The following is a 12,619-nucleotide window of genomic DNA, read 5'->3' as shown; positions in this document are numbered from 1 at the left end:
TTGTCATCAAGAATTCATTAAACACCAGGCAACACCCTATGAGTGAGCGTAAAAAGGTGAGGGTGTCAGCAAAGATTAGTTTGGAGAGTTGCTCCACACATCCCATCTTTAGTTCTATGCTATCTAATGAGAAGATCTGTTAAATCTAAGTTGACTAATTTGGATATAGACCAGTCAGGTGGCAGACATCTTGCACAGCTGCTTGGTGCTCAGGGCATAGGCCTTTTCCACTTTATCATCACAGAACTCAGAGTACTCTTGGCATTTGAAAGTTGGTGGGGCAGCAGCAAGTCTCTACTAGACAAAATGATGCCCAGAAAATGGATGATCAACGACTTTACTGCCCAAATGGGGTCAGGAGGAGTAGTCTTAATCTTAAATATTTCCTTTTCTTAAAGATTTGATAAGTGCACAGATAAGCAAATGTAGATGACAACCTATTTTAGATGCTGATTGACAGACTTTTTTCTTTTTTAATACTGATTGTCAGTGCTTATGACTGACAGATTTTTGAAACAAACAAACAAACAAACAAACAAAAGGCCCTCCTATATTATGAGTTTGTGGAAGTTATGCTCCAAGTGTTTATTGCTTGGCTGGGAAAGACAAGACAGTTTTTTAGACTAAATAATCACATTGTACTTCTAAAATGGTAAGTCAAGTAGAACTAAGAAAATGCTCATGACTATAGTTCCAATTAATAATTTTTGAGGCTCTGACTCAGGGGGATGGGCGAGACATGGGCAATATATAAAACCTGAGCTTTTGTACCCCCATAATAAGCTGAAATAAAAAATAAAAAAATAAAATGAAAAAAAAAACCAGAATAGACGTTGAAATTATGGAAACTTTAAATCAAAAGATCAAATGTTGATATTAATTTGTGATTGTATTTTCTACAAGTGCATACACTATTTAAAATTAAGCATTCAAATCTGGTGTGCACACTCCATAGAGAAACTTGCAAGACTTATGAATAAGTCCTGACTTGCCACCAGTCTTTTGATAGCCTGTCTCTTTGGCGAGCATGGCTATTCTGTCTGCATTTGAGCTGGAAGCCACTGGGATTCCCCTTTAAACATCAGTCATTGTTTGAAACCCACTTCATTCTTCTTTCTCTCTTTATAGATCATGTTGCCCATAAAATGAATTAAATACTCCTGTCTTGATGTTAATTTGACGGAGACAACTTCTAATTTTTTATCATTCTGCTTTCTCTTATGTAAAATTAGGGTTTACCATAGTGGTTTTTGTTGTTGTTTTGTTTTGTCTTGAGCCTGCTCTGTCACCTGGGCTAGAGTGCAACCTCAAACTCCTGGGCTCAAGTGGTCTTCTGCCTCAGCCTCCCAAGTAGCTGGGACTATAGGCACCTGCCACCATGCCTGGGTAATTTTTCTATTTTTTTTGTAGAGATAGGGTTTTGCTCTTAGTCAGGCTGGTCTCAAACTCCTGGCCTCAAGCAATCCTTCCACCTTGGCCTCCCCAAGTGCAAGGATTACAGGTGTAAGCCACCACGCCTGGCCTTATTTGACATATTTTTTTCCCATTTTGAATACCTAAAAGTAGACTGACAATTTTTCCTCAATGCAGCTTGCCTCTGGTAACATTTGAGAAAACAAAGAAATTTTACTACTTTGTAAAATAGAAGAGCTCGGCAAAGACAAATTTGTCACTTTTTTGGGTAATGTTTTAAAAGTTGTAAATAAAAAACACTGCTGTTTATTCCTTGTTTTGTGGAGGTAAGACTATATTTTTATTGAGTTATTTTAAGAAAGAAATTAGTATATTAGATATATGGTAAATATTTTCATGTATCAATTTTAATCAGTGGGGTTGGGTATGCCTATCCTAGTGGATAAGGTCCTATTCTATTTAGACTTTTAGATCAGAAATTACTTTAAGCTGTTGTAGTATACATCTTAAAGCTTTTTAAAGTTCTCCACACCAAAATTTGTATGATTATAATCACTAGTTATTAACAACTGGGGCTCAAATAGTATCCAAATTTTATATGTTGTTGGAGGACTACAAATTTAATTAAGAGTGGTAGCTAGAATAAAGGGGGAAAAGAATATACAGGTAATACTAATCTACCTCAAACTGAGAGACAAAGAATGGACTGCAGTGATCTAGCACTGCAAATACACTTTTGGGGGACATGCCCAGAAATAGCCCCAGTTTCTTTCAGTAGAACCAGGTCATTCTAGGTGAGTGCAAGCAGAGCAGGATATGAGCTTCCTAAAGATTGATAGTGGTCAACTGGAAGGGAGGTTCACTACAGAAAAATCTGACTTATTGAAGCCTAGTAAAATTTTTGTGAGACTGCTGTGGTCTAACCCATTTACTGCTATGTTAATTTGGAGCTTGAGGTTCATTAATGGAATGGGTACTATAATTTGCTAAGTTCAAGTGACAATAGTGTTAGAGAAAGTTTTAAGGGGCCAGATGATCACAACTGTCAGTTTCAGAAGGAATTTGGTAAGTAAAATAGCCATTTATTTTCAAGCTTTAGGGTCACCTAACCGTGATCTAATTCCCACATACTAGTTGGGAGTCTGGTTCCATTTTATCACTCATCTAAAACAAGATGATAAAAAGAAGCTATTATTATTATTATTATTTTTTTTTTTGAGACAGAGTCTCACTCTGTTGCCCAGGCTAGAGTGCCATGGCATCAGCCTAGCTCACAGCAACCTCAAACTCCTGGGCTCAAGGGATCCTCCCACCTCAGCCTCCTGAGTAGCTGGGACTGTAGGTGTGTGCCACCATGGCTAATTTTTTCTAGACTTTTTTTAGAGATAGGGTCTTGCTATGTTGCCCAGGCTGGCCTCAAACTCCTGGCCTCAAACTCCTGGCTTCAAGTGATCCTCCCACCCCAGCCTCCTATATACAAATTTTTTTGTACATGTGCATTTTTTCGGAGGAGGTCCATTAGACTATGCTGTGGGAAAGAAAGTGAGAAATAGAATGAGAGAATATGACATTTTAAATCAGTTCCACTGCTTTCTCCTTCTTCCATACCTGCCCTTTGCTATTTAGTTCACTAAACCAGGGTGCTAATCTGTGAGTAGTGAGGGGGCATGTAAAACATTAAGAAAAAAAAGTACCAGCAGTCAGTACAGCTCAGCAGTCCAGCAGCCAGAGATCAGAGGCTCCCTGATATCATATCTAGGCTTTAATGTCTGAGAGAAGCTCAGGAGAAAGCTGGGGCATCAGCAGGGGTAGGCAGGTGACCTTCGGAAGCCTCTAGGCCCATTTATTCATGTGCTTCCAGAGGACTTGAGGGGTATGAAAACTTAGCTGGCAAAAAATCCAGAGTCAGCTAGTGAGTCATCCCTAGAAAAAAGGTTAAGAACATTCTTCCATCTAGCCTTCCACACTCTGCCTCTTTGTTCTCTAGTTCTTCCTCCATGCTACCACAAAAGTTAGCTTTTCAACACATATCTCACTGTGTACCTTCTGTGATTAATCACCTGTGAAACAAGATAAAAACCCATGGGCATGGTTCAAGGCCTGCCAGTTAGGAACCTGCCAGCCTCATCTCCAGATAGTGCCCTCTCCTCACCTCCAAGGCTCTGGCCACAACAGGTTACTACTGGCTGTTTTGAGAGAACAGCATCTATGTCCATACTCCTATGCTTTTGGTCATGCTGGTCTCTCTCTTTGGGGTGCCATTTGTTCTCCATTGCCCAGTCATGAACCTCCTACTCATCCTTCCAGGCCTAGATTGATTGTTACCCCTTCTCCTGTGTCTGTCCCTAATTTTCTGCCATCACCTTGGCAGAATCAGTCTCTGTTGGCAAGATTCCAAAAACATTTCATACATATCTCTGATGATGTCATATAATATTATAGATAACCTATTTTTATTTGTCTTTCCTCCTAAATCAGGAATGCCCTACAGGTAGGGACTGTCTTTTTCATGTTTGTATCCCTAGCATCTATCTTAGCACCTAGTCTAAACAGGAGCTTAATACACTTTTGTTGAATGGAATTAGTTATAAAGAGTTTTTATGACTCATTTAAAATTAGAGACCAATGCTTATTTAATAAGTCAGAATAGGCTATAATAATAGTAGTAATAACAAAGTCCCATTTCCACTGCTTATTCAAGTAACTAACTTCCTTTGTAGGTGTGGATTTTGAAAGTCTTACATGTCAGTGTATTTTTTTGATGTGATTATTTGAGATCCTTAAAGAATTATAGTTCTAATGCAGACTAGAGCGTCTATGACATTCCTATTTTTTTTTTTTTCTTTGAGACAGAGTCTCACTCTGTTGCCCCGGCTAGAGTGCCGTGGCATCAGCCTAGCTCACAGCAACCTCAAACTCCTGGGCTCAAGCAATCCTTCTGCCTCAGCCTCCCTAGTAGCTGGGACTACAGGCATGCGCCACCATGCCCGGCTAATTTTTTTCTATATATTTTTAGTTGTCCAGCTAATTTCTTTCTATTTTTAGTAGAGATGGGGTCTCGGTCTTGCTCAGGCTGGTCTCCAACTCCTGAGCTCAAATGATCCACCCGCCTCGGGCTCCCAGAGTGTTAGGACTACAGGCGTGAGCCACCGCGCCCGGCCTATGACATTCCTATTGATGTTATATTGAATGTATATTCTGTCATTTCAGAAATCTATATTATATATAGTAAGCTCCATGGATATGTATTTTATCTCTTTTTCTCTTAACCTTCATGGTAATATAGTATTTTGTAAATTGTTTATTTTATAAGAGCTGAGTAAATTTAATTCAAAATACATTAAATTGAATATTTTCCTTGTATAAAACCAGAGTTACAAAGTTAAGATTCTAGTGTTTATATATTATTTAGTTTGTTTTGCTGAATTTGCAGTCTCAGTCATTGCAAATGTGTTTTTTTGGTATTTAAATTAGTTCAGCTATGAAAGTAAGTATTGTTCCATAAATTGAGCTTCAAATAATTTTTAAAAATGGTCTTCTCTCCCTTATATTCTTGAGTTTTGTAAGAAAGAAATACATAATGTATTGCTTAATGTACTATGTGCAAGGCATTATCCTGGATGTTTTTGATTCAGGCTTAATGAGACAGTACTTGCCCTTGGATAGTTCATAGTCTAATAAGGTATGTAAACAAATAGTTGCAATGTAAACCTTGGAGATAAGAAAGGAAAACTTCTACTTTGAGAAATGGGGTTGGGGTTGAGAAAGAATACATCTGCTGATCAGTTTACAGATAGAGAAGCCGAGAGCTGAAAGGAGTTCATACCTGATAGTTTTTTGTGTTTGTTTTTAAATATGTGAAGTAGGAATCTAGGTCATCTCTAAGAATTCATGGCATGGGATAGCTCTCGAGAAGAGAAGAACGGTGAAGATCTGGATAATTAAGAAGGAGAATTAGAGCTGAGCTAACAAAGACAAGTAAAGGGTGACATGCAGTATTGAGAAAGCAGTGAGAGTAGGCCTGAAATTGGATAGCATGCAATTGTGGGGCTATCAGTGAGCACAGTGGTGTCATTTTCTCCAGCTGTGCTCTGTGGCCAATGCACAGGTGCAAAAAAGCCATATTGTGGTGAGGGCACATGGATGGTTATAACAGAAGTATAAAAAGGCCAGTAAGAGTCCTTCAAAGAAAGTATGGCTTCCTACAGAAGGAAGTGTGGTTAAGAGGAAATTGATAAACTTGGAGAAAGTAAGGAAGTCAAGAAACTGGAAATGGGGATAAGGCCTGAAACTTTGTAGGCATTCGGCAAATCTTCATTTTCTCCTTTCTAGTTCTCTCCTGGCCTGTTTCGCCACCACCACCACCACCACCTGCCTCTGCTATGGTTTATACATATGAATAGTTTCAAATCATGGTGGTAACAGTTGGTGTGGAGGGTAAGGTGAGGAGCCAGATTCCAAAGCCCTCATCCAGTGCGTCCCTGGGACTTAGATGCTGGCCATGCTTGGGGGTTTTGGCCTCTAGGAGAAGCTCAAGGCTTATCCCCATTTCTCCCTGCCACCCATGCTTGAAGGATGGGTCAAGGGCCAAAGGCATTTTATTTGGCCATAGTTCTTGGGGCAGGGAGTTAGTCTGTGATGAGAAGGGTTAAGACTCTAAGCCTTCAAGGCTTACTTCCTTTTATTCATAAAGATAAAAGGAAGTAAGGTCCATACTGGCAACCCAAAGGGTCTTCCTTCTCAGAATCTAAAGTTTCTAGTAGAGTTGTTCGTATCTTGTGATTTATTTTATGTGAGTTATCAAATGTATTATACTTTTTTCTTAAAGATATACTTTTTTTTTTTTGAGACAGAATCTCACTCTGTCACCTCAGTTAGAGTGCGGTGGTGTCATCATAGCTCACTGCAACCTCAAACTCCTGGACCCAGGCTATCCTCCTGCCTCAGCCTCCTGAGCAGCTGGGACTACAGGCACACGTCACTGTGCCCAGCTAATTTTTCTATTTTTAGTAGAGATGGATGGGGTCTCGCTCTTGCTCAGGCTGGTCTAAGACTCCTGAGCTCAAGCGATCCTCCCGCCTTGGCCTCCCAGAGGAAGATACATTTTTTAATGCTTTCATTTTAAATAAGGACAAACCATTTTCCATGGAAACATAACTATTAATACTGCATTTTCAGAAGTTTTCTTTTTCATCCATAGTTATGAGTGTAATACTGAAATGTAATCATCCGTTATTTCATAGTGCTTTTTTGGGTATAGTATAAAGAAAAAACTCATCAGAAAGGAGCCATGTGTCTTAACTGGGAAACTGCTAGAAAAGTAGGAGAAAAGGGAGGGTCCCTAACGTGAGGAAACAGAAACCTCAGGTCATCTTCATCTTAAGAAATGGAGTAAGTGCTTATATAGAGTTGGCTAAAGAAATCCTGAGGAGTCTAGATCATCAGTTTTGCTAGTTTGGATTGTTAATGGTACCTTTAAGGCATTTAGCTGTGCTTGCCTAGAAAAAATTGGATACTACTCTTGAAACAACTTCTTCATGTGGGATGCTCTGAAGAAGCACGCACCTCACTTGATACTAGTCGCATGGGGTAAGACATTCAACTGTATCCACAAAGTCTGTGACATCGATCGGGATCCTTTGTATTTCCTTCATACCCATCTAACTCAGACACACCTGCCCTTTTCTCAAGTGCTGGTATTGACACATGGACCTGTTATTCTATGATTAACATAGTTTCTAGAGCCTACTGTATTATAATAGTTTTGTTTTGGGTTAGATTTGCCTAAAAACAAATTTTTTCCCCTCTGACCTTAAAGTAAAGGATAATGAAAATAAGTAATATTTCCTAATTAGACATTTTGAGAGCTAAAAGTGTTTGTTTTAAATGATAGCTCAAATGTACTTTTTCAAAGACCTTTAACCAGCAGCTTTTTCCCCTCAGACATTAATACTGTTACAGAAACTGTTTCTGGATTTTCAATTGTTTATTCATGTTCATGGCATGTGGATATTAATATATGTAAATGGTTTCATGGCATCACTGTTTTTTCTGAAGTGCATATGAAGAAGAAAGAAAACTTTCCTTTAGAGTCTTACTTGCATTTTACTTAGTTGACATAAGACTGTTTTTCTTCCCCTTTTCAGGTTGTAAACATGTTAAAGGCATCCTGTTATACGGACCCCCAGGTTGTGGTAAGACTCTCTTGGCTCGACAGATTGGCAAGATGTTGAACGCAAGAGAGCCCAAGGTGGTCAATGGGCCAGAAATCCTTAACAAATATGTGGGAGAATCAGAAGCTAATATTCGCAAACTCTTTGCTGATGCTGAAGAAGAACAGAGGAGGGTAATGTGAATATAAATATAATTTAGTAAAAGTTTGTTATCACTTATATGATGAGTGAGACCCAGAGTTATGGAGGCAAACTTGTTTATACTTTGACCTATGTTTTGAAATAACTTACAGGTAAAATTTATTTAGTAACTAGTTTGTATATGGCAGTGTACTTGGGATTGTGGGGGATATATATGATGTGAGGAGATGTCATTACCCACATGTTCATAACACAAGGGTAGATGATTGTATAAGCCAAAAGTTTTACAAAAACAGATCATGAATATATTTTCAGACTACACTTTTATTCCACATTACTTCCAGAGACGTGAATTCACTTATCCTTTGGAAAAGCCAGTTTTGGAGGGAGCTGCTGAAAAGCTAAGGAACCCCTTTGACAGGCTAGTGGGAGTAATGGGGACAGAGATCAGAGCCCATGGCTCCCAAAGAGGGGATACCTGATGAGCATACCTCATTTTGAGTCAGGACCCTGAAGGGCTATACCATAGGAGCAAGGGTTAACCAGGAGTAGCCATACTCTCACAGAGGTCACACATCATATCAGTCTCTAAAATTAATTTGAGGGTTCCTAAATTGCTAGTGCCCCTAGGCATCTGCCAGAAGTGTAAATCCTTCCTGGAGGAAGGCAATATCGTGTAAGGTCACATTATTTCTACAGTTTCAAATCAATGTCTGGCTTATAATCAAAAGCAGCTGGCTCCACAAAGACACAAATTATACAGAAAAAGAAACAAAAGATAGTAGAAACAGAGCCTCCAGATATTGGAATTCTCATATAGAGATTTTTGAAATAACTAACTTACCACATTCAAGGAGATAAAAGACAAGACTGAGAATTTTGGCAGAACACTGGAAACTGTAAAAACAATAAACAAATGGAAATTCTAGAAATTAGAAAATCAGTAAGGGAAATAAACTCAAGTGAATGTGTTTCAGATTAGACACATCTGAAGAGAGAATTAGTAAACTGAAAGATGTAAGATGAAAATAACCAGAGACAAAGGATGAAAGGAATTAAGAAAGAGTAAGGCAGAGAAAAAATACCATGAGAAGGTCTGATGCATATATTTAAAGTTCCAGAAAGGCAAGAGAAAGAGGATGGGGCAAAAGAGGTATTTGAAGAGAAAATGGTTTAGAACTTTTATGAACTGATGAAGAGTATTAGTCCATAAATTGCAGAAGTTATATGAACCAAAGGAAAAATACCAAAGTCCACATTTGTAGACGTCATTGTTAAACTGCTGAAAATCAAAAACAAGAGAAAAATCTAAAAGTGACCAGAGAACAAAGAAAGATTTTCTTTAAATAAGCAACAATTAGCTAGCAGCTCTCTTCTCAGCAGAAATGGTGGAAACAAGAAGTCTGTTGAATGCCATTTTTAAGGGGCTGAAAGAAAATAATTGTCAACTTAGAATTTTATATCCAGTAAGTGGATGAAGTATCATACAACTGTAACTATATGATGGACTGTTAGACAGTAATGAAAATAAATAGTTGTGAATCTCATAAATGTTAAGCAAAAGAAACAAGATTAAAAAAAGAATACAGTTTGGGAGTGGTGGCTCATGCCTGTAGTCCCAGCAACTTGGGAGGTTGAGGCAGGAGTATTGCTTAAGCCCAGAAGTTTCAGGCTGCAATAAGCTATGATTACACCACTGCACTCCAGCCTGGGCGACAGAGTGAGACCCTGTCTCAAAAATGAATGAATAAATGAATTCTAGATGCAGTGGCTTGCACCTGTAATCCTGGGTATTTAATACTTGGGAGGTTTTAGACGGAAGGAACACTTGAGCCTGGGTGACAGCAAGACATTGTCTTTTTAAAAAAAAAAAAAAAGAGTACATACTGTGTGTATTTATATAAAGCTCAACTAAAATATAGTGTTTAAGGAAAAAAATAATTGCCATAAAAGTCAGATTGTAGTTACCTGTGGGGAAAGGTTGGGGAGGAGTGCTTGGGAAGGGTTGAGAGGAGGTGCTCTCAGGGTACTGGCAACATTCTGTTTCTTGTTATGGTTTCATGGACGTTCATTTTGTGACAATTCATTAAGGAATATATTCACATTTTATGAACTTTTGTCTGTGTGTGACATATTTTGCAATTAAAAAGTTCAAAAAAGATAAATTTTAGTAAGAATTCACTGTATGAGACACCAATAATAATGATTAATATGGGTTTTTTTTTTTTTTAAAGGATAGAACTAAGATATGGACCAAAACATTTGGGAAGTAGATTAAATCCATGTAAGATCCTTGTATTATTTGGGAAGAAGATAGTAATATCAACTGACATGAAACTTTAAATAAAATCTGCATGTAAAAATTGTATAAAACTCTTAAACTTTTCCAAAGCATGGGAAAGAGCTGGGAAAGAAACAAAGAAAACTCAAATACTTTAGAAGGCAAAAAAGAAATAACAAGATTCAAAGAAAATGTGATGACACTAAAAACGTAACTTTAAAAAATTTTTCACTTACAACAGGAATTAGAATATAAAGTCCCTAGGACCAACTCTAACAAGAAATGTACACGACTTTTAAGGAGAAAATTATAAATATTTTTTAAAATCTTTTTTTAAAGAGATAGTAAGAGATATTCATGTCTAGGCCGGGCGCAGTGGCTCACGCCTGTAATCCTAGCACTCTGGGAGGCCGAGGCGGGAGGATCGCTCGAGGTCAGGTGTTCGAGACCAGCCTGAGCAAGAGCGAAATCCCGTCTCTACTAAAAAATAGAAAGAAATTAGCCAGACAACTAAAAATATATAGAAAAAATTAGCCAGGCATGGTGGCACATGCCTGTAGTCCCAGCTACTCAGGAGCCTGAGGCAGAAGGATCGCTTAAGCCCAGGAGTTTGAGGTTGCTGTGAGCTAGGCTGACGCCACGGCACTCTAGCCCAGGCAACAAAAGAAAAGAAAAGATATTCATGTATAGGAATACTGATGATATAAAAAAGACAGTTATGCCCATATTGATCTGTAAGCTGAATGCACTTCCAATCAAGTGTAACAGGAATATTTTGGTATTTGACAGCTTGATTCTAATTTTTTTGAGGTTTTAATAGCCGTGAAAGTTTTGAACAGTCATGCAGATTTATTTTATCAAATATCAAGACATACTGGAAAGTCATAGTAATTGGAACAATGTTATATTCATGCAAAATCAGACCAAGTAAGGAAACAGATTAGAGCACAGGAAGGGAGAGCTTGTTGTATGACAAGTGATGATACAAATCAGAGGAAAAGAATAGACTATTCCATGAAAGGGACTGAGATAATTGGCTATCCATTTGGAAAAAGATAAAATGCAATCCCTATCTCACATCATAAAAATTGTAAAATGGATTTACAAAAAAAAAAAAAAAACCCTAAAACTTACAGGAGAAAACTTTTTTAGAAGACAAATAAGCAAAAGCCTTTAAGATTTGAGGATACAGAAGAATTTCTTTGCTAGATATAGAAAGTAAACCCATTAAAAATGTTAATTTGGCTACATTAATATAAAGAAAATTCTATATGACAAATTACACTAAATACAAATGTCTTTAGCTGAGAGATGTTTACATGTATATATTAATAATCCACAAATAATTGGCATCCTCGATAATAAAGCCTCATAAGTCCTGTATAATAAATAAGAAAAAGACAAACACCACAATTAAAACAACTTCAAAGGGAATTCTCAGAGAGAGAACCCAATTGAAGATAAGCAAATGAAAAGAAGCTCAGGAAAATATGTAATAAAAGAGTTAATACTTCATAACCTGGCAAAATTTACGAAGTCTGGTAACACCAGAAGTTTGGGAGGTTGTGGAAAAACAGAGTCTCATATACATCGCTAGTTGAAGTATAAATTAGAATATACCAGGTGGGTAGTATCTTACAGTTTAGTTTGACAACATCTTACAAAAGTGAAGATGCACAAACCCCATGACCCATGACTTCTACTTCAAGATAGCTACCCTTGAGAAACACTCTTTCACTTTTATCCAAAATGATGTGTACCAGGATGTTGATTGCTGTGCTATTTATAATGGAAGGAAAAGAAGAAACATCTTGACTATTCCTCAGTAAGAAATGGAATATCATACAGGTATTAAAATGAATAATAGATTTATATTGATCAATATGAATAACATTCAGAAATATTAATATAACATCTCATTTTTTTTAAATCTAGTAAGCTTTACTAAATCTGATCTAGCCTTCCATATTCTACCGTCCCTTCCTTCTTTACTTCCTTCCTTCCTTCCTTCCTTCCTTCCTTCCTTCCTTCCAGACAGGATCTTGCTCTGTTGCCCAGGCTAGAGTACAGTGGTATCATCATAACTCACTGAAACCTCAAACTACTAGGCTCAAGTGATCCTCTTGCCTCAGCTTCCCACAAAGCTGGGACTACAGGCATGTGCCACCATGCCTGGCTAATATTTTTATTTTTTGTGGAGACATGGTCTCACTATTACCCAGACTAGTCTTCAACTCCTGGGTCAAGCAGTCCTACTGCCTCGGCCTCCCAAAGTGCTATGATTACAGGTGTGAGCCACCATGCCTGGGCTAAAATAAGTTTTAAATATTGCCTTTATAGTAACCCTTTTAACGCTTTAACTCTGCTTGTTGGGTGCTCGATTGTTTCAATTTTAGACAACCTGGTTTTCTTCCCTACATTCCAGGAGACAATGAATTAAGTTCTTGTTCATGTTCAGGACTCTGACTATCTCAGCCTCATTGGTTCCAGCAGACATGTGTCTTGGTGGGTTGGTGCAAGTCCAATAACTGATTTCAACTCTTCAAGGAATCCCAGAACCAATTCAATTTTACAGTTTATCCCTAATACTACAATTTTTTCTGCTACAAAT

The 12,619-nt window shown here is 37.8% G+C and overlaps 1 protein-coding gene across 1 annotated transcript in view; it reads left to right on the top strand.

Moving 5' to 3' along the window:
- NSF (N-ethylmaleimide sensitive factor, vesicle fusing ATPase) overlaps window positions 1-12,619 on the top strand; it is a 124,849-nt gene that overhangs the window by 56,026 nt on the left and 56,204 nt on the right. The window contains exon 9 of the mRNA XM_045525899.1: window positions 7,560-7,759. Within this exon, the coding sequence (XP_045381855.1) occupies window positions 7,560-7,759 (200 nt within the window). The remainder of the gene's footprint in view (window positions 1-7,559; window positions 7,760-12,619) is intronic.

The sequence above is a fragment of the Lemur catta genome, chromosome 15, assembly GCF_020740605.2.
Source record: "Lemur catta isolate mLemCat1 chromosome 15, mLemCat1.pri, whole genome shotgun sequence".
Taxonomy (NCBI): Eukaryota; Metazoa; Chordata; class Mammalia; order Primates; family Lemuridae; genus Lemur; species Lemur catta.
Note: the sequence above shows the minus strand (reverse complement) of the source record. Positions and strands in the feature narration are given on the sequence as shown.